Source organism: Pseudophryne corroboree, chromosome 2, assembly GCF_028390025.1.
Source record: "Pseudophryne corroboree isolate aPseCor3 chromosome 2, aPseCor3.hap2, whole genome shotgun sequence".
Lineage (NCBI taxonomy): Eukaryota > Metazoa > Chordata > Amphibia > Anura > Myobatrachidae > Pseudophryne > Pseudophryne corroboree.
In genome coordinates, this window is record NC_086445.1 from 464977558 (window position 1) to 465001467 (window position 23910).

Sequence of the window (23910 nt, forward strand, 5' to 3'; positions counted from 1 at the left end):
TAAAGTTAGTGTTCAGTGAAGTAAAGCCACATGTCATCCAACCCTGTAGTCAAATTGGTAAGGGTGGTAAAGGAAATAAGCAAAGGGGAAACTTTCAGGAATAAATGTTACATAGTTACATAGACTGTATTTGTACTGCAAAGACCTCCAGATGTATCCACCTACTTACATCTAGCCTCCCTACATGTTAAACAGCCCTTCTAGTCCCACCACGTAGTGGCATAATTCGGTAACGCTGAACGCCTTTAACTGCAACTTTTTACATTTAAATGCATCTTATTTGCACAACGATGTGAATTAGACGCATTTTCGACAAAAAAGAAAAAAAAAAGATACCCGACGCCAACGGAGTTGAATGGAGCCTGTCAGCTCACTCACGCCAGGCATCTCCCGCTACATGCATTATTGAGGCAAGATGTATGAGGACACATCGGTAACTAGCTAGTGCATAAGCAGAACTTTTTATGCCAATGTACTGAGACCTAATAGAAGGGAATAAATATATAAAAGCACAATGAGAACTCACCAGATTCACAGGGCTGCTGACATTGCTGTTCATTAAAGATACAAGTCCATTAACCAAGTCACTGGAACAGAACAGACAGTAGTATTAATGGTTTCTTACTCACATGCACACTGTTGTCAGAATTGTTAACGTATAAATTTCATTCTTACAGGCAATTAGACGTGCACCCCACCAGCCTACAAATGTATTCTATGGGCAGTATGTTACCACACGGATAATGCTATTGGGCTATCCAATTAGAGCCCCTTTTTGCCTTGCGGTAACTCACCTGTTATCGAACAATAACACATGGGATCAGAGAGAACACTGCGGATCCACGTGTTTGCGTCCGATAACAGGTCTCCTGTGGCTGCTTATCGGGGATTCTGCAGCACGCAAAGCAGGATCCCCGATAAGTGCCGGCTTACGGGGATAATAGGACAGTCCTGGGGGATCCTTTAGCTGCAGTAACTCACAGCAGCTAATAGGATACTGCCCTATAAGTTGTTTTGTTTTAGGTTGTAATGCTGTATACACACTGGGGGTAATTCCAAGTTGATCGCAGCAGGAAATTTTTTAGCAGTTGGGCAAAACCATGTGCACTGCAGGGGAGGCAGATATAACATTTGCAGAGAGAATTAGATTTGGGTGGGTTATTTTATTTCTGTGCAGGGTAAATACTGGCTGCTTTATTTTTACACTGCAAATTAGATTGCAGATTGAACACACCACACCCAAATCTAACTCTCTCTGCACATGTTACATCTGCCTCCCCTGCAGTGCACATGGTTTTGCCCAATTGCTAACAGAATTCCTGCTGCGATCAACTTGGAATTACCCCCACTGTGCGATATTTCTTTAAATTTTGACTATATAGCCAAAATCGTAAGAAAATATAGTGCAGATCGCACCGCGTGTATAGTCCTTGCGATACGGATGAACGGTCCCACGGGATCAGCATCACAAGGAAAAATAGACTGTGCAGGCAGCCCAAAACTGACTATAATGGCGGGGCCGTCAAGGTCAGGCTGTGCAGCGCATCGCGCCGTGTGTACACAACTTAAGATTTTTTGTTGTTCTAAACATCTGCCGTTTAAAACTGTTTTATCATACAGAACTGCATCTACAGTAGGTTGACAATATAAAGTACAAATTGTTATTGGATCATCTAAAAACCAGTCGACGTGAAAGAAAGAAAGAAAGAAAGAAAGAAAGAAAGAAAGAAAGAAAGAAAGAAAAGAAAGAAAAGGATTAGGATATTGACAGAGATAACTGCAGCACTGACGAGACTTTCTCAGCTCACAGAACAAACTGATGACACACCATCTAGTTCAGTAGTATTTAAACTTTTGTTTAAATATATACAAGTCACTAAATGGTGAGATAACTCTGTAGTGAATACTTCATCTTATTACCAGCCAGAAGAATTGATGGAGCTCTAGGGTACTCTGATTTGCTTAGCTAATTATACTAATCACAGGAGAGTTATTATTATTGTTTATTTATGTATGTAAGCATACGATGCATCCATGTGCAGAGAATGGTTTATTCATTCCTACGCCTTTGGGAGTTACAGTGCTTCAGTTACAGAATCCAGAATGCTTCTAAACTGTGGGAGGAAGCCTGAGCATGCAGAGGAAACTCACACAGACACTGGGAGAACATATAAACTCCACAGATTTAACATCTTGGTGGGATTTGGGCATGGATTACTGTGAGATCAGTAAAATGTGTAACTATCAGCAGTAGGTGGAAACAAATATACAGCAAGCACCCTTTTCTCTTGCTAGCAGCACTGTGTAGCTAATAATGTCCCGCTTACTTTCCCGAGACATTGTATAGCCGCATCTTCTCGCCCCATGTGCAGGAATGCCTGGCATCAGTACATGAACAGGGTATGGGACTCAGGGTCGACACTGAAAAGGAGGTCGACAGGGCCATTAGGTCGACACACGTTTTTTAAAAAAAAAATTGGTGTCGTTTTCTCCGTCAAGTGACTGGGAACCCCAATTAGTGCACCGCGTCCCCTTGCATGGCTGCTGTGGGCAAGGTGCCTCGCTCCGCTACCGTTCCCAACCGTAGTCCACGTGGATTGTAAAGTATGAAAAAGTCCAAAATAAAAAACAAACAAACTCATGCTGACCTTGTTCATGTCGACCTATTTCTAGTGTCAACCTACCCAGTCGACCAATGGGTGTTGATCTGGAGTCTGGATACCCATGAAAATACAGTTTACTCCAGCAATTATAGAGGTGATTGCAAACTTTCCCCCTACACCAGAATGAGTACCGAACAACTCTGCAGAAAATCTGAGTTTTTCTACTGTTATGTTTTCTTTTATACATGCGTACTGTACACTTGCACAGCAGCTTGTTACACAACCCCCCTTCCTCATCCAAAACACATACGTACACCCATTAGCAATGCTGTCCGTTACCCCATCTGTTTAGCTTTGTGTCTGGTACTAGGTGAATTTTATCACCCCAAAGTAGGTGGACAGACCAGCAGGTTTGAGCGGTGAACTGCTGGAGGAGAGAGGGAAGGTGGAGTCTAAAGACACTGATGAGGAGGTCCAGGTGAGCAAATGGTAGTCAATGGTGATCAGCATGTCATGAGGGTCACGTATGGCAGCACAGCACCATAGAGCAGCAGCACGATAAGGAGAAGTGGCATGGGTTGTCCAAGGCTCAACCCCAGACCAATGGCAGCTGAGTGATTCTGCTCCTGTGTGCTCTGATGTGCGATTGGCATTGTGATGCTGTGTGTAATACAGGCCTGGCCGACCTGTGGCTCTCCAGATGTTGTGAAACTGCACATCCCAGCATGCCCTGCCACAGTTTTAGCATTCCCTAATAGCAAAACTGTGGCAAAGCATGATGGGACTTGTAGTTTTACAACAGCTGTAGAGAGCCACAAGTTGGCCAGGCCTGGTGTAATATAATGTGCTCGTAGCACCATTGATATCATTACTTGATTTTGTGGTCTGCACACAATGACCTTAAGGTACAAAATAAGTTTATACAGTCAGAAACCTGTTGCCTTACATAAAAGGAACTGCTAAGATTCACAAATATACTGTAGGAGGTAACTCAGACCTGATCGTAGATGTGCGAAAAAAATGCACATCTACAATCAAATTCTTAGACATGCAGGGGGACCCCCAGCACAGGGCAAGACCGCCCTGCATGCCTGATCCAGCCCCCACCTCCGCAGACATGTGAAAGCTTTGCATATTAAGGGTAGCCCTTTGCCCACGCAGACTGCTACCCGCCATATTGAGGGTCACTCAGCTGCCGTGGCCCGCCCCAGCAATGGTCCGGACCGTGCCCCTTAAACAGAGTGTCGACGCCCACAAAACGGGCTGCGATGCCCCGTTCCCACACCCTTCCAGGCCCTAAACTGCATTCTGAAGTGAACGCAGTTTAGGACCTTGCACATGCGCGTACCGGCGTACACGCAGATGTGCAAATATTGCTTCATAGCGATTTTTGCAGATCAGCGACAGGGTCTGAATAAGGCCCATAGTTCAAACAGTTCCAGGAGCATATAGAAAGTAAAAAACCCTCCAATAAGTTTGAGAACATATTGTTCTAAACACAGCAGACTTCCTTTCCATAACCCCACTGAATGACACTAGATGGCTGATCACAGAATAGCTTGAACCCATCTGTGCTGCAAATGACTTGAAATAGAAAAACCCTCATGTTCTGTCAGATGTAGGAAATTAAACATGGAAATATTATAAACATATCTGTGAATTTTATTTATGCTGAATCAACTTCAAGCTTCTTACACTCCATTACAAAGCCCTCACCCATTCCTCACCAATTTACATATCTGATCTTATTTCCCTTTACACTCCCACCCGACCAGTTTGCTCCACAAATGCATGCAGCCTCTCTTGTCAACTGACTAATTCCTCCCATTCGTGCCTCCAAGATTTTGGCCGTGGAGCTCCCTATCACTAAAATTCTCTACCTCTCCCTATCAGACTCCCAACAAAACATTAAGACCCTCTTCTTCAAGAAATCCAGTCATCTCTCATCCTAACCTCTGTTCCATGATCACTGTCTACCTCATCTGTGTCACCACTGTCGGGTGTAGTATTGGATCCCGACCGCCGGCATACAGACAGCGTGGCAAGTGCAAATGAGCCCCTTGCGGACTCGCTGCGCTCGCCATGCTGCGGGCACGGTGGCGCACCACGCTATTTATACTCCCTCCAGGAGGGTCGTGGACCCCCAAGAGGGAGATAAAGTGTCGGTATACTGTGCGCCGGGATCCCGACAGCCGGCAAACTGAAGACCACCCCACCTGTCAGTCTGCCCTCTACGCTATAGAATGTAAGCTCTCATGAGCAGGGCCCTCTCCCCTCATGTGCTGTCTCTTCTCTTACTTGAACTATCTTCTACTCCAGTGTTTTCCAACCTCGGTCCTCAAGGCACACCAACAGTCCTGGTTTTAGTGATATCCAGGCTTGAACACAGGTGACTTAATTAGTACCTCAGTTATTTTGATTTAACCATCTGTGCTGAAGCCTGGATATCACTAAAACCTGCACTGTTGGTGTGCCTTGAGGACCGCGGTTGGGAATGCCTGTTCTACTCTATAACGGCACCTAGCCCTCAGTTTTTTCTCTAAAGCTGGGTACACACTGGCCGATATATTGGCTGTTCCATCGAACGATCGATATATCGCTCCATGTTGGCCAGTGTGTACCAACAATATGTCTGTGAACGCCGTCGTTCACAGACATATCACGTCCATTGATCTGCAGATATACCTACCAGTGTGTACCCACCATTAGCGTCATGTACCCTGATGCAGAAATGTTTATATACCATGTACAGTACCAGTCAAAAGTTTGGACACACCTTATCATTCAATGGTTTTTATTCATTTTAAATTATTTTCTACATTGTAGATTAATACTGAAGACATCAAAACTATAAAAAAGAGCACATATGGAATTATGTTGTAAACAAAAAAATAAGATTTTACTGACCGATAAATCTATTTCTCGTAGTCCGTAGTGGATGCTGGGGACTCCGTCAGGACCATGGGGATTAGCGGCTCCGCAGGAGACAGGGCACAAAAATAAAGCTTTAGGATCAGGTGGTGTGCACTGGCTCCTCCCCCTATGACCCTCCTCCAAGCCTCAGTTAGGATACTGTGTCCGGACGAGCGTACACAATAAGGAAGGATTTTGAATCCCGGGTAAGACTCATACCAGCCACACCAATCACACCGTACAACTTGTGATCTGAACCCAGTTAACAGTATGACCAACGTAGGAGCCTCTGAACAGACGGCTCACAACAATAACAACCCGATTTTTTTGTAACAATAACTATGTACAAGTATTGCAGACAATCCGCACTTGGGATGGGCGCCCAGCATCCACTACGGACTACGAGAAATAGATTTATCGGTAAGTAAAATCTTATTTTCTCTGACGTCCTAGTGGATGCTGGGGACTCCGTCAGGACCATGGGGATTATACCAAAGCTCCCAAACGGGCGGGAGAGTGCGGATGACTCTGCAGCACCGAATGAGAGAACTCCAGGTCCTCTTTAGCCAGGGTATCAAATTTGTAGAATTTTACAAACGTGTTCTCCCCCGACCACGTAGCTGCTCGGCAGCCGCCCAGGATGAGCCCACCTTCCTTGTGGAATGGGCCTTGACAGATTTAGGCTGTGGCAGGCCTGCCACAGAATGTGCAAGTTGAATTGTGCTACAAATCCAACGAGCAATCGTCTGCTTAGAAGCAGGAGCACCCAGCTTGTTGGGTGCATACAGTATAAACAGCGAGTCAGATTTTCTGACTCCAGCCGTCCTTGAAATATATATTTTCAATGCCCTGACAACGTCCAGCAACTTGGAATCCTCCAAATCGCTATTAGCCGCAGGCACCACAATAGGCTGGTTCAGGTGAAACGCTGACACCACCTTAGGCAGAAACTGAGGACGCGTCCGCAGTTCTGCCCTGTCCGAATGGAAAATCAGATATGGGCTTTTATACGATAAAGCCGCCAATTCTGACACTCTCCTGGCTGAAGCCAGGGCCAGTAGCATGGTTACTTTCCATGTAAGATATTTCAAATCCACCGATTTGAGTGGCTCAAACCAATGGGATTTGAGAAAATCCAAAACTACATTAAGGTCCCACGGAGCCACTGGGGGCACAACCGGGGGCTGTATATGTAGTACTCCTTTTACAAAAGTCTGGACTTCAGGAACTGAAGCCAATTCTTTCTGGAAGAAAATCGACAGGGCCGAAATTTGAACCTTAATGGACCCCAATTTGAGGCCCATAGACAATCCTGTTTGCAGGAAATGTAGGAATCGACCCAATTGAAATTCCTCCGTGGGGGCCTTCCTGGCCTCACACCACGCAACATATTTTCTCCAAATGCGGTGATAATGTTGTGCAGTCACCTCCTTCCTGGCTTTTACCAGTGTAGGAATGACCTCTTCCGGAATGCCTTTTTCCCTTAGAATTCGGCGTTCAACCGCCATGCCGTCAAACGCAGCCGCGGTAAGTCTTGGAATAGACACGGTCCCTGCTGAAGCAGGTCCCGTCTTAGAGGTAGAGGCCACGGATCTTCCGTGAGCATCTCCTGAAGTTCCGGGTACCAAGTTCTTCTTGGCCAATCCGGAGCCATGAGTATCGTTCTTACTCCCCTTTGCCGTATAATTCTCAGTACTTTTGGTATGAGAGGCAGAGGAGGAAACACATACACTGACTGGAACACCCACGGTGTTACCAGAGCGTCCACAGCTATTGCCTGAGGGTCTCTTGACCTGGCGCAATACCTGTCCAGTTTTTTGTTGAGGCGAGACGCCATCATATCCACCTTTGGTTTTTCCCAACGGTTCACAATCATGTGGAAGACTTCTGGATGAAGTCCCCACTCTCCCGGGTGTAGATCGTGTCTGCTGAGGAAGTCTGCTTCCCAGTTGTCCACTCCCGGAATGAACACTGCTGACAGTGCTATCACATGATCTTCCGCCCAGCGAAGAATCCTTGCAGCTTCTGCCATTGCTCTCCTGCTTCTTGTGCCGCCCTGTCTGTTTACGTGGGCGACTGCCGTGATGTTGTCCGACTGGATCAACACCGGCTGACCCTGAAGCAGGGGTTTTGCCAGGCTTAGAGCATTGTAAATCGCTCTTAGCTCCAGTATATTTATGTGAAGAGACATCTCCAGGCTTGACCATACTCCCTGGAAGTTTCTTCCCTGTGTGACCGCTCCCCAGCCTCTCAGACTGGCATCCGTGGTCACCAGGACCCAGTCCTGTATGCCGAATCTGCGGCCCTCTAACAGATGAGCACTCTGCAACCACCACAGAAGAGACACCCTTGTCCGTGGCGATAAGGTTATCCGCTGATGCATCTGCAGATGCGATCCGGACCATTTGTCCAGCAGATCCCACTGAAAAGTTCGTGCGTGGAATCTGCCGAATGGAATCGCTTCGTAAGAAGCCACCATCTTTCCCAGGACTCTTGTGCATTGATGCACAGACACTTTCCCTGGTTTTAGGAGGTTCCTGACAAGTTCGGATAACTCCCTGGCTTTCTCCTCCGGAAGAAACACCTTTTTCTGAACCGTGTCCAGAATCATTCCCAGGAACAGCAGACGTGTCGTCGGGGTCAATTGAGATTTTGGAAAATTCAGAATCCACCCGTGCTGTTGCAGCACTACTTGGGTTAGTGCTACTACGTCCCCCAGCTGTTCCCTGGACCTTGCCCTTATCAGGAGATCGTCCAAGTAAGGGATAATTATTACGCCTTTTCTTCGCAGAAGAAACATCATTTCGGCCATTACCTTGGTAAAGACCCGAGGTGCCGTGGACAATCCAAACGGCAGCGTCTGAAACTGATAATGACAGTTTTGCACCACGAACCTGAGGTACCCTTGATGTGAAGGGCAAATTGGGACATGCAGGTAAGCATCCTTGATGTCCAGGGACACCATAAAGTCCCCTTCTTCCAGATTCGCTATCACTGCTCTGAGTGACTCCATCTTGAACTTGAATTTTTGTATGTACAGGTTCAAAGATTTCAGGATTTAGAATAGGTCTTACCGAGCCGTCCGGCTTCGGTACCACAAATAGTGTGGAATAATACCCCTTTCCCTGTTGTAGGAGGGGTACCTTGACTATCACCTGCTGAGAATACAGCTTGTGAATGGCTTCCAATACCGTCGCCCTGTCTGAGGGAGACGTTGGCAGAGCAGACTTTAGGAACCAGCGAGGGGGAGACTTCTCGAATTCCAACCTGTAACCCTGAGATACTATCTGCAGGATCCAGGGGTCCACCTGTGAGTGAGCCCACTGTGCGCTGAAATTCTTGAGTCGACCCCCCACCGCCCCTGAGTCCGCTTGTAAAGCCCCAACGTCATGCTGAGGGCTTTGCAGAAGCCGGGGGGGGGGGGGGGGGCTTCTGCTCCTGGGAAGAAGCTGCTTGGTGCACTCTCTTACCCTTTCCTTTGCCTCGGGGCAAATATGACTGTCCTTTCGCCCGCTTGTTCCTATAGGAACGAAAGGACTGCGGCTGAAAAGACGGTGTCTTTTTCTGTTGGGAGGGGACCTGAGGTAAAAAGGTGGATTTCCCGGCTGTTGCCGTGGCCACCAAATCCGATAGACCGACCCCAAATAATTCCTCCCCCTTATACGGCAATACTTCCATATGCCGTTTGGAATCCGCATCACCTGACCATTGTCGCGTCCATAAACTTCTTCTGGCAGATATGGACATCGCACTTACTCTCGATGCCAGAGTGCAAATATCCCTCTGAGCATCTCGCATATAAAGAAAAGCATCCTTTAATTGCTCTAAAGTCAATAAAATACTGTCCCTATCTAGGGTATCAATATTTTCAGTCAGGGAATCCGACCAAACCACCCCAGCACTGCACATCCATGCAGAGGCGATGGCTGGTCGCAGTATAACACCAGTATGAGTGTATATACTTTTCAGGGTAGTTTCCAGCCTCCTATCCGCTGGATCCTTGAGGGCGGCCGTTTCAGGAGACGGTAACGCCACTTGTTTTGATAAGCGTGTGAGCGCCTTATCCACCCTAGGGGGTGTTTCCCAGCGCGCCCTAACCTCTGGCGGGAAAGGATATAATGCCAATAACTTCTTTGAAATTAGCAGTTTTCTATCGGGGTTAACCCACGCTTCATCACACACTTCATTCAATTCGTCTGATTCAGGAAAAAATAAGATTTTACTTACCGATAAATCTATTTCTCGGAGTCCGTAGTGGATGCTGGGGTTCCTGAAAGGACCATGGGGAATAGCGGCTCCGCAGGAGACAGGGCACAAAAAGTAAAGCTTTTTCCGATCAGGTGGTGTGCACTGGCTCCTCCCCCTATGACCCTCCTCCAGACTCCAGTTAGGTACTGTGCCCGGACGAGCGTACACAATAAGGGAGGATTTTGAATCCCGGGTAAGACTCATACCAGCCACACCAATCACACCGTACAACTTGTGATCTAAACCCAGTTAACAGTATGATAACAGCGGAGCCTCTGAAAGATGGCTTCCTTCAACAATAACCCGAATTAGTTAACAATAACTATGTACAATTTATGCAGATAATCCGCACTTGGGATGGGCGCCCAGCATCCACTACGGACTCCGAGAAATAGATTTATCGGTAAGTAAAATCTTATTTTCTCTATCGTCCTAGTGGATGCTGGGGTTCCTGAAAGGACCATGGGGATTATACCAAAGCTCCCAAACGGGCGGGAGAGTGCGGATGACTCTGCAGCACCGAATGAGAGAACTCCAGGTCCTCCTTAGCCAGAGTATCAAATTTGTAAAATTTTACAAACGTGTTCTCCCCTGACCACGTAGCTGCTCGGCAAAGTTGTAATGCCGAGACCCCTCGGGCAGCCGCCCAAGATGAGCCCCCTTCCTTGTGGAGTGGGCCTTTACAGATTTAGGCTGTGGCAGGCCTGCCACAGAATGTGCAAGTTGGATTGTGCTACAGATCCAACGAGCCATCGTCTGCTTAGACGCCGGAGCACCCATCTTGTTGGGTGCATACAATATAAACAACGAGTCAGATTTTCTGACTCCAGCTGTCCTTGCAATATATATTTTTAATGCTCTGACAACGTCCAGTAACTTGGAGTCCTCCAAGTCACTTGTAGCCGCAGGCACTACAATAGGCTGGTTCAGATGAAATGCTGACACCACCTTAGGGAGAAAATGCGGACGAGTCCGCAGTTCTGCCCTGTCCGAATGGAAAATCAGATATGGGCTTTTGTAAGATAAAGCTGCCAATTCTGACACTCTCCTGGCAGAAGCCAGGGCTAGAAGCATGGTCACTTTCCATGTGAGATATTTCAAATCCACCTTTTTTAGTGGTTCAAACCAATGAGATTTTAGGAAATCCAAAACCACATTGAGATCCCACGGTGCCACTGGAGGCACCACAGGAGGCTGTATATGCAGCACTCCCTTAACAAAGGTCTGGACTTCAGGGACTGAAGCCAATTCTTTTTGAAAGAAAATCGACAGGGCCGAAATTTGAACCTTAATAGATCCCAATTTGAGACCCATTGACAATCCTGATTGCAGGAAATGTAGGAATCGACCCAGTTGAAATTCCTCCGTCGGAGCACTCCGATCTTCGCACCACGCAACATATTTTCGCCAAATTCGGTGATAATGTTGCACGGTTACTTCCTTCCTTGCTTTAATCAAAGTAGGAATGACTTCTTCCGGCATGCCTTTTTCCTTTAGGATCCGGCGTTCAACCGCCATGCCGTCAAACGCAGCCGCGGTAAGTCTTGAAACAGACAGGGACCCTGCTGAAGCAAGTCCCTCCTTAGAGGTAGAGGCCACGGATCTTCCGTGATCATCTCTTGAAGTTCCGGGTACCAAGTCCTTCTTGGCCAATCCGGAACCACTAGTATCGTTCTTACGCCTCTTTGCCGTATAATTCTCAATACTTTTGGTATGAGAGGCAGAGGAGGAAAACACATACACCGACTGGTACACCCAAGGCGTTACCAGCGCGTCCACAGCTATTGCCTGCGGATCTCTTGACCTGGCGCAATACCTGTCCAGTTTTTTGTTGAGGCGAGACGCCATCATGTCCACCATTGGTCTTTCCCAACGGGTTACCAGCATGTGGAAGACTTCTGGATGAAGTCCCCACTCTCCCGGGTGAAGATCGTGTCTGCTGAGGAAGTCTGCTTCCCAGTTGTCCACTCCCGGGATGAACACTGCTGACAGTGCTATCACATGATTCTCTGCCCAGCGAAGAATCCTTGCAGCTTCTGCCATTGCACTCCTGCTTCTTGTGCCGCCCTGTCTGTTCACATGGGCGACTGCCGTGATGTTGTCCGACTGGATCAACACCGGTTTTCCCTGAAGCAGAGGTTCTGCCTGGCTTAGAGCATTGTATATTGCTCTTAGTTCCAGAATGTTTATGTGAAGAGACGTTTCCAGGCTCGTCCATACTCCCTGGAAGTTTCTTCCTTGTGTGACTGCTCCCCAGCCTCTCAGGCTGGCGTCCGTCGTCACCAGGATCCAATCCTGTATGCCGAATCTGCGGCCCTCCAATAGATGAGCACTCTGCAACCACCACAGAAGAGACACCCTTGTCCTTGGAGACAGGGTTATCCGCAGGTGCATCTGAAGATGCGACCCTGACCATTTGTTCAACAGATCCCTTTGGAAAATTCTTGCGTGGAATCTGCCGAATGGAATTGCTTCGTAAGAAGCCACCATTTTTCCCAGGACTCTTGTGCATTGATGTACAGACACCTTTCCTGGTTTTAGGAGGTTCCTGACAAGCTCGGATAACTCCTTGGCTTTTTCCTCCGGGAGAAAAACCTTTTTCTGAACCGTGTCCAGAATCATCCCTAGGAACAGCAGACGAGTTGTCGGCATTAACTGGGATTTTGGAATATTCAGAATCCACCCGTGCTGTTTTAGCACTTCTTGAGACAGTGCTAATCCCATCTCTAGCTGTTCTCTGGACCTCGCCCTTATTAGGAGATCGTCCAAGTATGGGATAATTAATACGCCTTTTCTTCGAAGAAGAATCATCATCTCGGCCATTACCTTTGTAAAGATCCGAGGTGCCGTGGACAATCCGAACGGCAGCGTCTGAAACTGATAGTGACAGTTTTGTACAACGAACCTGAGGTACCCCTGGTGTGAGGGGTAAATTGGAACGTGGAGATACGCATCCTTGATGTCCAAGGATACCATAAAGTCCCCCTCTTCCAGGTTCGCTATCACTGCTCTGAGTGACTCCATTTTGAACTTGAACTTCTTTATGTACAGGTTCAAGGACTTCAGATTTAGAATAGGCCTTACCGAGCCATCCGGCTTCGGTACCACAAAAAGAGTGGAATAATACCCCTTCCCTTGTTGCAGAAGAGGTACCTTGACTATCACCTGCTGAGAGTACAGCTTGTGAATGGCTTCCAAAACCGTCTCCCTTTCGGAGGGGGACGTTGGTAAAGCAGACTTCAGGAAACGGCGAGGTGGATCTGTCTCTAATTCCAACCTGTATCCCTGAGATATTATCTGCAGGATCCAGGGATCTACTTGCGAGTGAGCCCACTGCGCGCTGTAATTTTTGAGACGACCCCCCACCGTCCCCGAGTCCGCTTGAGAAGCCCCAGCGTCATGCTGAGGCTTTTGTAGAAGCCGGGGAGGGCTTCTGATCCTGGGAAGGAGCTGCGTGTTGCTGTCTCTTCCCTCGACCTTTGCCTCGTGGCAGATATGAATAGCCCTTTGCTCTCTTATTTTTAAAGGAACGAAAGGGCTGCGGTTGAAAAGTCGGTGCCTTTTTCTGTTGGGGAGTGACTTGAGGTAGAAAGGTGGATTTCCCGGCTGTAGCCGTGGCCACCAAATCTGATAGACCGACTCCAAATAACTCCTCCCCTTTATACGGCAAAACTTCCATATGCCGTTTTGAATCCGCATCGCCTGTCCACTGTCGCGTCCATAAAGCTCTTCTGGCCGAAATGGACATAGCACTTACCCGTGATGCCAGTGTGCATATATCCCTCTGTGCATCACGCATATAAAGAAATGCATCCTTTATTTGTTCTAACGACAGTAAAATATTGTCCCTGTCCAGGGTATCAATATTTTCAATCAGGGATTCTGACCAAACTACCCCCGCACTGCCCATCCAGGCAGTCGCTACAGCTGGTCGTAGTATAACACCTGCATGTGTGTATATACTTTTTTGGATATTTTCCATCCTCCTATCTGATGGATCTTTAAGTGCGGCCGTCTCAGGAGAGGGTAACGCCACTTGTTTAGATAAGCGTGTTAGCGCCTTGTCCACCCTAGGAGGTGTTTCCCAGCGCTCCCTAACCTCTGGCGGGAAAGGGTATAATGCCAATAATTTCTGTGAAATTATCAGCTTTTTATCAGGGGCAACCCACGCTTCATTACACACGTCATTTAGTTCTTCTGATTCAGGAAAAACTATAGGTAGTTTTTTCATACCCCACATAATACCCTGTTTAGTGGTACCTGTAGTATCAGCTAAATGTAACGCCTCCTTCATTGCCAAAATCATATAACGTGTGGCCCTACTGGAAAATACGGTTGATTCGTCACCGTCACCACTGGAGTCATCGCCTGTGTCTGGGTCTGTGTCGACCGACTGAGGCAAAGGGCGTTTCACAGCCCCTGACGGTGTTTGAGTCGCCTGGACAGGCACTAATTGATTGTCCGGCCGTCTCATGTCGTCAAACGACTGCTTTAGCGTGTTGACACTATCCCGTAGTTCCATAAATAAAGGCATCCATTCTGGTGTCGACTCCCTAGGGGGTGACATCCTCATATTTGGCAATTGCTCCGCCTCCACACCAATATCGTCCTCATACATGTCGACACACACGTACCGACACACAGCAGACACACAGGGAATGCTCCTAACGAAGACAGGACCCACTAGCCCTTTGGGGAGACAGAGGGAGAGTTTGCCAGCACACACCAAAAGCGCTATATATATATCAGGGATAGCCTTATAATAAGTGCTCCCTTATAGCTGCTTTGTTATATCAAAATATCGCCATAAATGTGCCCCCCCCTCTCTGTTTTACCCTGTTTCTGTAGTGCAGTGCAGGGGAGAGACTTGGGAGCCGTCCTGACCAGCGGAGCTGTGAGAGGAAATGGCGCCGTGTGCTGAGGAGATAGGCCCCGCCCCTTTTCCGGCGGGCTCGTCTCCCGCTATTTAGAAAAATTAGGCAGGGGTTAAATATCTCCATATAGCCTCTAGGGCTATATGTGAGGTATTTTTAGCCTTTATAGGTACTCATTTGCCTCCCAGGGCGCCCCCCTCCCAGCGCCCTGCACCCTCAGTGACTGCCGTGTGAAGTGTGCTGAGAGGAAAATGGCGCACAGCTGCAGTGCTGTGCGCTACCTTTAGAAGACTGCAGGAGTCTTCAGCCGCCGATTCTGGACCTCTTCTGATTTCAGCATCTGCAAGGGGGCCGGCGGCGTGGCTCCGGTGACCATCCAGGCTGTACCTGTGATCGTCCCTCTGGAGCTTGATGTCCAGTAGCCAAGAAACCAATCCATCCTGCACGCAGGTGAGTTGACTCCTTCTCCCCTCAGTCCCTCGCTGCAGTGATCCTGTTGCCAGCAGGAATCACTGTAAAATAAAAAACCTAGCTAAACTTTCTCTAAGCAGCTCTTTAGGAGAGCCACCTAGATTGCACCCTTCTCGGCCGGGCACAAAAATCTAACTGGAGTCTGGAGGAGGGTCATAGGGGGAGGAGCCAGTGCACACCACCTGATCGGAAAAAGCTTTACTTTTTGTGCCCTGTCTCCTGCGGAGCCGCTATTCCCCATGGTCCTTTCAGGAACCCCAGCATCCACTAGGACGATAGAGAAACTACAGGTAGTTTTTTCAGACCCCACATAATACCCCTTTTTGTGGTACATGCAGTATCAGAGATATGCAAAGCCTCCTTCATTGCCGTGATCATATAACGTGTGGCCCTACTGGAAAATACGTTTGTTTCTTCACCGTCGACACTAGATTCGGTGTCCGTGTCTGGGTCTGTGTCGACCGACTGAGGTAAAGGGCGTTTTACAGCCCCTGACGGTGTCTGAGACGCCTGTACAGGTACTAACTGGTTTGCCGGCCGTCTCATGTCGTCAACTGATTTTTGTAATGTGCTGACATTATCACGTAATTCCATAAACAAAGCCATCCATTCCGGTGTCGACTCCCTAGGGGGTGACATCACCATTACCGGCAATTGCTCCGCCTCCACACCAACATCGTCCTCATACATGTCGACACACACGTACCGACACACAGCAGACACACAGGGAATGCTCTGATAGAAGACAGGACCCCACTAGCCCTTTGGGGAGACAGAGGGAGAGTTTGCCAGCACACACCCAAGCGCTATAAATATATAGGAACAACCCTATAGAAGTGTTGTCTCCCTTATAGCAGCTTAATATATCAAAAAACGCCAAAAAAGTGCCCCCCCCTCTCTGTTTTACCCTGTTTCTGTAGTGCAGTGCAGGGGAGAGTCCTGGGAGCCTTCCTCGCAGCGGAGCTGAGCAGGAAAATGGCGCTGTGTGCTGAGGAGATAGGCCCCGCCCCCTATTTCGGCGGGCTCTTCTCCGGTGTTTGTGAGACCTGGCAGGGGTTAAATACATCCATATAGCCCCAGGGGCTATATGTGATGTATTTTTTAGCCAGAACAAGGTATTCTCATTGCTGCCCAGGGCGCCCCCCGCAGCGCCCTGCACCCTCCGTGACCGCTGGTGTGAAGTGTGTGACAACAATGGCGCACAGCTGCAGTGCTGTGCGCTACCTCATGAAGACTGAAAAGTCTTCTGCCGCCGGTTTCTGGACCTCTTCACTTTTCGGCATCTGCAAGGGGGTCGGCGGCGCGGCTCCGGGACCGGACTCCATGGCTGGGCCTGTGTTCGATCCCTCTGGAGCTAATGGTGTCCAGTAGCCTAAGAAGCCAATCCATCCTGCACGCAGGTGAGTTCACTTCTTCTCCCCTAAGTCCCTCGTTGCAGTGAGCCTGTTGCCAGCAGGACTCACTGTAAAATAAAAAACCTAAAAACTTTTTCTAAGCAGCTCTTTAGGAGAGCCACCTAGATTGCACCCTGCTCGGACGGGCACAAAAACCTAACTGGGGCTTGGAGGAGGGTCATAGGGGGAGGAGCCAGTGCACACCACCTGATCCTAAAGCTTTATTTTTGTGCCCTGTCTCCTGCGGAGCCGCTAATCCCCATGGTCCTGACGGAGTCCCCAGCATCCACTAGGACGTCAGAGAAAAACAAAAGTGTTAAACAAATCAAAGTATGTTCTATATTTTAGATTCCTTTGATGACAGCTTTGCACACTCTTGGCATTCTCTGAATCAGCTTTTTGAGGTAGACTCCTGGAATGGTTTTCCAACAGTCTTGAAGGAGTTCCCAGAGGTGCTGAGCACTTGTTGGCTGTTTTTCCTTCACTCTGCGGTCCAACTCATCCCAAACCATCTCAATTGGGTTTAGGTCAGGTGATTGTGGAGGCCAGGTCATCTGACTCGGCACCCCATCACTTTCCTTCTTGAAAAACAAATGATGGTCCCATTAAGCGCAAACCAGATGGGATGGCATGGCGCTGCAGAATGCTGTGGTAGCCATGCTGGTTAAATGTGCCTTGAATTTTGACTAAATTACCACCAGTGTCACCAGCAAAGCACCCCTACACTATCACACCTCCTCCTACATGCTTCAAAGTGGGAACCACACATGCAGAAACTATCCGCTCACCACCTCTGCATCTCACAAAGACACAGCGGTTGGAACCAAAACTCTCAAATTTGCACTTATCAGATCAAAAGTACAGATTTTCACTGGTCTAATGTCCATTAATTGTGTTTCTTGGCACAAACAATTCTCCTCTTCTTGTTGTTCATCTTCACAGTGGCTTCTTCGCAGCAATTTGACAATGAAGGCCTGATTCACGCAGTCTCCTCTGAACAGTTGATGTTGAGATTTGTCTGCTACTTGAACTGTGTGAAGAATTTATGTCGGCTCTCATCTGAGATGCTGTTAAGTAGCGGTTTCTGAGGCGTTTAACTCTAATGAACTTATCCTCTGCAGCAGAGGTTACTCTTGGTCTTCCTTTCCTGGGTGGTCCTCATGAGAGCCAGTTTCATCATAGTTGATTATTGCAGCTGCACATGAGGATACATTCAAAGTTCTTGAAGTTTTCCGTATCGACTGACCTTCATGTCTTAAAGTAGTGATGGACTGTCGTTTTTCTTTGCCGAGTTGAGTGGTTCGTGCCATAATATGGATAATAACAGTAGTCAAATAGGGGTGTCCACTGTGTACTAACCCTACCTCAGCACAACACAACTGATGGTCTCAAACACATTAAGAAGGCAAGTAATTCCACAGATTGACTCTTGACAAGGCACACCTGTTAATTCAAACCATTCCAGGAGACTACCTCATGAAGCTGACTGAGAGAATGCCGAGAGTGTGCAAAGCCGTCATCAAAGCAAAAGGGAGCAACTTTGAGGAATCTATAATATAAAACATATTTTGATTTGTTTAACACTTTTTTGTTTACAACATAATTCTATATGTGTTCTTTCGTAGTTTTGATGTCTTCAGTATTAATGTACAATGTAGAAAATAATTAAAATCCTTTGAATGAGAAGGTGTGTCCAAACTTTTGACTGGTACTGTACTTGTCCTACATTGTCTTGTACCTTAAGTCATTGTCTTCTTGTTTTCTCATTTGTCGGCGCTGTGGAACCCTTGTGGCATCATATAAGCGATAATAATGGCTTTTTAATGTAAAGGTTTTTGTTTGTTTTTTCCAAATAGTGTAATTTTTATTAAAGATTTTGTAGAAATTTACACCCACAAACGTAAAAAAATAAAACATGAGAGATATCCATTTTTCATGTCTGCCATATATCAGATCACAGATAAAGAAAAGAGCGGCAGACATCGGTAAGCATGTATTAGCATTATACATGAGATTAACATACACACATCTCATATTATAAAAGAACAGAGGTCCGGAAGGTACCATTCAGGTGCTCGCGGCATACAGCTAAATATGTATTATTGCTAAGGTCACTGGTAAAGTAAAGCAACGAGAAAGTAGACAGACTCCCAACTGACTTTTCAAACATTTGAATCTCCCCCAAAGAATGAAAACAATGACACATCAGCCACAGCCCCCCCCGCCCTCATTATAAAATCATGGCCATTTTAATATATAGGCATATTGGGTAGTTGCAAGGCCCCACAACTCCAGAGGCCTTCGAGCAAGGGCGGATGGTGGTCACACAATAAGAATTCTCTACCTGCCTCACAGTCTACAACCAGACAGTAAGTAGCTGTCCGCATGCTGATTGGTGGATGGCTGGAGCAATCCACCAGGGTACTAACAGCAATTCACTGCACGGAAGCATGTGGAGAGACATGTAGGACTGCAGGAGGGACATGCTAGGATTTTTTTTTTTTAGATTGGATCCCATGAATGGGTGTGTAGGGTCCCTAGTGCATTGCTTTGCCCAGGGCCTACAATGCTGCTAAGACAATCCAGCATAGATGTACGCAAACAATCGGGTTTGCGTACAACTCTGAATTAAGCTCTCTCTTCCCTACTGAAGCATACTTCTAAAGTTTTCTTGTATTTCTAATATTCCTGCAATATTACCAATGTAAATTACCAAATCTCGAGAATTCAACTCCGTTGAGAAACTGCTATTAATACTTTGGAAGTTTCATTTGTTTCAGGTATTTTTTTTTTTCCCTCTTCAAATTTAAAGCAATTTGACTCCTATTGGAGAAAACCATTCTGTTAAAAATTTTGTTTAAAAAATTGAAAAAAGTGTAAAATTTACATCTGCAGGTCAACTCTCCCCTAGTAGGAAGAGCGCCAATCAGCGCTGAAGGTGAATGGAAGAGACGCAATGTAGTACAGGTGACAAAATCATGAGAGAACCTCAACCAAAGAGGGACATAATAAGAATTTACTTACCGATAATTCTATTTCTCATAGTCCGTAGTGGATGCTGGGGACTCCGAAAGGACCATGGGGAATAGCGGCTCCGCAGGAGACTGGGCACACAGTAAAAGCTTTAGGACTAGCTGGTGTGCACTGGCTCCTCCCCCTATGACCCTCCTCCAAGCCTCAGTTAGGATACTGTGCCCGGACGAGCGTACACAATAAGGAAGGATTTTGAATCCCGGGTAAGACTCATTACCAGCCACACCAATCACACCGTACAACTTGTGATCTGAACCCAGTTAACAGCATGATAACAGAAGGAGCCTCTGAAAAGATGGCTCACAACAACAATAACCCGATTTTTGTAACAATAACTATGCACAAGTAATGCAGACAATCCGCACTTGGGATGGGCGCCCAGCATCCACTACGGACTATGAGAAATAGAATTATCGGTAAGTAAATTCTTATTTTCTCTAACGTCCTAGTGGATGATGGGGATTCCGAAAGGACCATGGGGATTATACCAAAGCTCCCAAACGGGCGGGAGAGTGCGGATGACTCTGCAGCACCGAATGAGAGAACTCCAGGTCCTCCTCAGCCAGGGTATCAAATTTGTAGAATTTAGCAAACGTGTTTGCCCCTGACCAAGTAGCTGCTCGGCAAAGTTGTAAAGCCGAGACCCCTCGGGCAGCCGCCCAAGATGAGCCCACTTTCCGTGTGGAATGGGCTTTTACAGATTTTGGCTGTGGCAGGCCTGCCACAGAATGTGCAAGCTGAATTGTACTGCAAATCCAACGAGCAATCGTCTGCTTAGAAGCAGGAGCACCCAGCTTGTTGGGTGCATACAGGATAAACAGCGAGTCAGATTTTCTGACTCCAGCCGTCCTGGAAACATATATTTTCAGGGCCCTGACTACGTCCAGCAACTTGGAATCCTCCAAGTCCCTAGTAGCCGCAGGCACCACAATAGGTTGGTTTAAGTGAAATGCTGAAAACACCTTAGGGAGAAATTGAGGACGAGTCCTCAATTCCGCCCTGTCCGAATGGAAAATCAGATAAGGGCTTTTACAGGATAAAGCCGCCAAATCTGACACGCGCCTGGCCCAGGCCAGGGCCAACAGCATGACCACTTTCCATGTGAGATATTTTAACTCCACAGATTTAAGTGGTTCAAACCAATGTGACTTTTGGAATCCAAAAAAAAAAAAACTACATTGAGATCCCAAGTGCCACTGGAGTCACAAAAGGAGGCTGTATATGCAGTACCCCTTTTACAAACGTCTGAACTTCAGGGACTGAAGCTAGTTCTTTTTGTAAGAAAATTGACAGGGCCGAAATTTGAACCTTAATGGACCCCAATTTCAGGCCCATAGACACTCCTGTTTGCAGGAAATGTAGGAATCGACCCAGTCGAATTTCCACCGTCGGGCCTTACTGGCCTCGCACCACGCAACATATTTTCGCCAATTGCGGTGATAATGTTTTTGCGGTTACATCCTTCCTGGCTTTGATCAGGATAGGGATGACTTCATCCGGAATGCCCTTTTTCCTTCAGGATCCGGCGTTCAACCGCCATGCCGTCAAACGCAGCCGCGGTAAGTCTTGGAACAGACAGGGTCCTTGCTGGAGCAGGTCCCTTCTTAGAGGTAGAGGCCACGGATCCTCCGTGAGCATCTCTTGAAGTTCCGGTTACCAAGTCCTTCTTGGCCAATCCGGAGCCACGAATATAGTGCTTACTCCTCACCATCTTATCAATCTCAGTACCTTGGGTATGAGAGGCAGAGGAGGAAACACATACCCTGACTGGTACACCCACGGTGTTACCAGAGCGTCTACAGCTATTGCCTGAGGGTCCCTGGACCTGGCGCAATACCTGTCGAGTTTTTCCCAACGGTTTATAATCCTGTGGAAGACTTCTGGGTGAAGTCCCCACTCTCCCCGGGTGGAGGTCGTGCTGAGGAAGTCTGCTTCCCAGTTGTCCACTCCCGGAATGAATACTGCTGACAGTGCTATCCCATGATTTTCCGCCCAGCGAAGAATCCTTGCAGCTTCTGTCATTGCCCTTCTGCTTCTTGTGCCACCCTGTCTGTTTACGTGGGTGACTGCCGTGATGTTGTCCGACTGGATCAACACCGGCTGTCCTTGAAGCAAAGGTCTTGCTAAGCTTAGAGCATTGTAAATGTCCCTTAGCTTCAGGATATTTATGTGAAGTGATGTCTCCAGGCTTGACCATAAGTCCTGGATATTCCTTCCCTGTGTGACTGCTCCCCAGCCTCGCAGGCTGGCATCCGTGGTTACCAGGACCCAGTCCTGAATGCCGAATCTGCGGCCCTCTAGAAGATGAGCACTCTGCAACCACCACAGGAGGGACACCCTTGTCCTTGGTGACAGGGTTATCCGCTGATGCATCTGAAGATGCGACCCGGACCATTTGTCCAGCAGGTCCCACTGGAAAGTTCTTGCGTGGAATCTGCCAAATGGGATTGCTTCGTAGGAAGCCCCCATTTTACCCAGAACCCTTGTGCATTGATGCACTGAGACTTGGCTCGGTTTGAGGAGGTTCCTGACTAGCTCGGATAACTCCCTGGCTTTCTCCTCCGGGAGAAACACCTTTTTCTGGACTGTGTCCAGGATCATCCCTAGGAACAGAAGACACGTCGACGGAACCAGCTGCGATTTTGGAATATTGAGAATCCAATCGTGCTGCCGCAACACTATCTGAGATAGTGCTACACCGACCTCCAACTGTTCCCTGGATCTTACCCTTATCAGGGAATCGTCCAAGTAAGGGATAACTAAAATTCCCTTCCTTCGAAGGAACATCATCATTTCGGCCATTACCTTGGTAAAGACCCGGGGTGCCGTGGACCATCCCTACGGCAGCGTCTGAACTGATAGTGACAGTTCTGTACCATAAACCTGAGGTACCCTTGGTGAGAAGGGTAAATTTTGACATGAAGGTAAGCATCCTTGATGTCCCGAGACATCATGTAGTCCCCTTCTTCCAGGTTCGCAATCACTGCTCTGAGTGACTCAATCTTGAATTTGAACCTCTGTATGTAAGTGTTCAAAGATTTTAGAATCGGTCTCACCGAGCCGCCTGGCTTCGGTACCACAATAGTGTGGAATAATACCCCGTTCCCTGTTGCAGGAGGGGTACCTTGATTATCACCTGCTGGGAATACAGCTTGTGAATGGCTTCCAAAACTGCCTCCCTGTCCGAGGGAGACGTCGGTAAAGTCGACTTTTGGAAACGGCGAGGGGGAGACGTCTCGAATTCCAATATGTACCCCTGAGATATTACCTGAAGGATCCAGGGGTCTACTTGCGAGTGAGCCCACTGCGCACTGAAATTCATTGAGAACGGGCCCCCACCGTGCCTGAGCTTGTAAAGCCCTAGCGTCATACTGAGGGCTTGGCAGAGGCTGGAAAGGGTTTCTGTTCCTGGGAACTGGCTGATCTCTGCAGCCTTTTTCCTCTCCCTCTGTCACGAGCAGAAAAGAGGAACCTTTTGTCCGCTTGCCAACAAAGGACTGCGCCTGATAATACGGCGTCTTATTTTGAGAGGCGACCTGGGGTACAAACGTGGATTTCCCAGCTGTTGCCGTGGCCACCAGGTCTAAAAGACCGACCCCAAATGTCCCCTTTCAAAGGCAATACTTCCAAATGACGTTTGGAATCCGCATCACCTGACCATTTTACTGGTAGAATTGGACAACGCACTTATACTTGATGCCAGTCGGCAATTATTCCGCTGTGCATCATGCATATATAGAAATGCATCTTTTAAATGCTCTATAGGCAATAATATACTATCCTTATCTAGGATATCAATATTTCCAGTCAGGGAATCCGACCATGCCAACTCAGCACTGCACCTCCAGGCTGAGGCGATAGCTGGTCGCAGTATAACACCAGTATGTGTGTAAATACCTTTTTTTGGATACCCTCCTGCTTTCTATCAGCAGGATCCTTAAGGGCGGCCATCTCATGAGAGGGTAGAGCCCTTGTTCTTACAAGCGTGTGAGCGCCTTATCCCCCCTAGGGGGTGTTTCCCAATGCATCCTAACCTCTGGCGGGAAAGGGTATGCAGCCAATACTTTTTAAGAAATTATTAATTGTTATCGGGGGGAAACCCACGCATCATCACACATTTTATTTCTCAGATTCAGGAAAACTACAGGTAGTTTTTCCCTCACCGAACATAATACCCCTTTTTTGGTGGTACTCGTATTATCAGAAATGTATAAAACATTTTCCATTGTCTCAATCATGTAACGTGTGGCCCTACTGGAAATCACGGTTGTCTCTTCACCGTCGACACAGGAGTCAGTATCCGTGTCGGCGTCTGTATCTGCCATCTGCCTGACGGCCTATGAGACGTCTGGACAGGCACAAGCTGAGTAGCCG

General features: G+C 47.6%; 1 protein-coding gene across 4 annotated transcripts in view; it reads right to left on the reverse strand.

Moving 5' to 3' along the window:
- Positions 1–23910, reverse strand: part of UXS1 (UDP-glucuronate decarboxylase 1) — a 144947-nt gene that overhangs the window by 6243 nt on the left and 114794 nt on the right. For all 4 annotated transcript variants that reach the window (XM_063953800.1, XM_063953799.1, XM_063953801.1 and 1 more), the window contains exon 12: positions 527–587. In XM_063953800.1, the coding sequence (XP_063809870.1) occupies positions 527–587 (61 nt within the window). The remainder of the gene's footprint in view (positions 1–526; positions 588–23910) is intronic.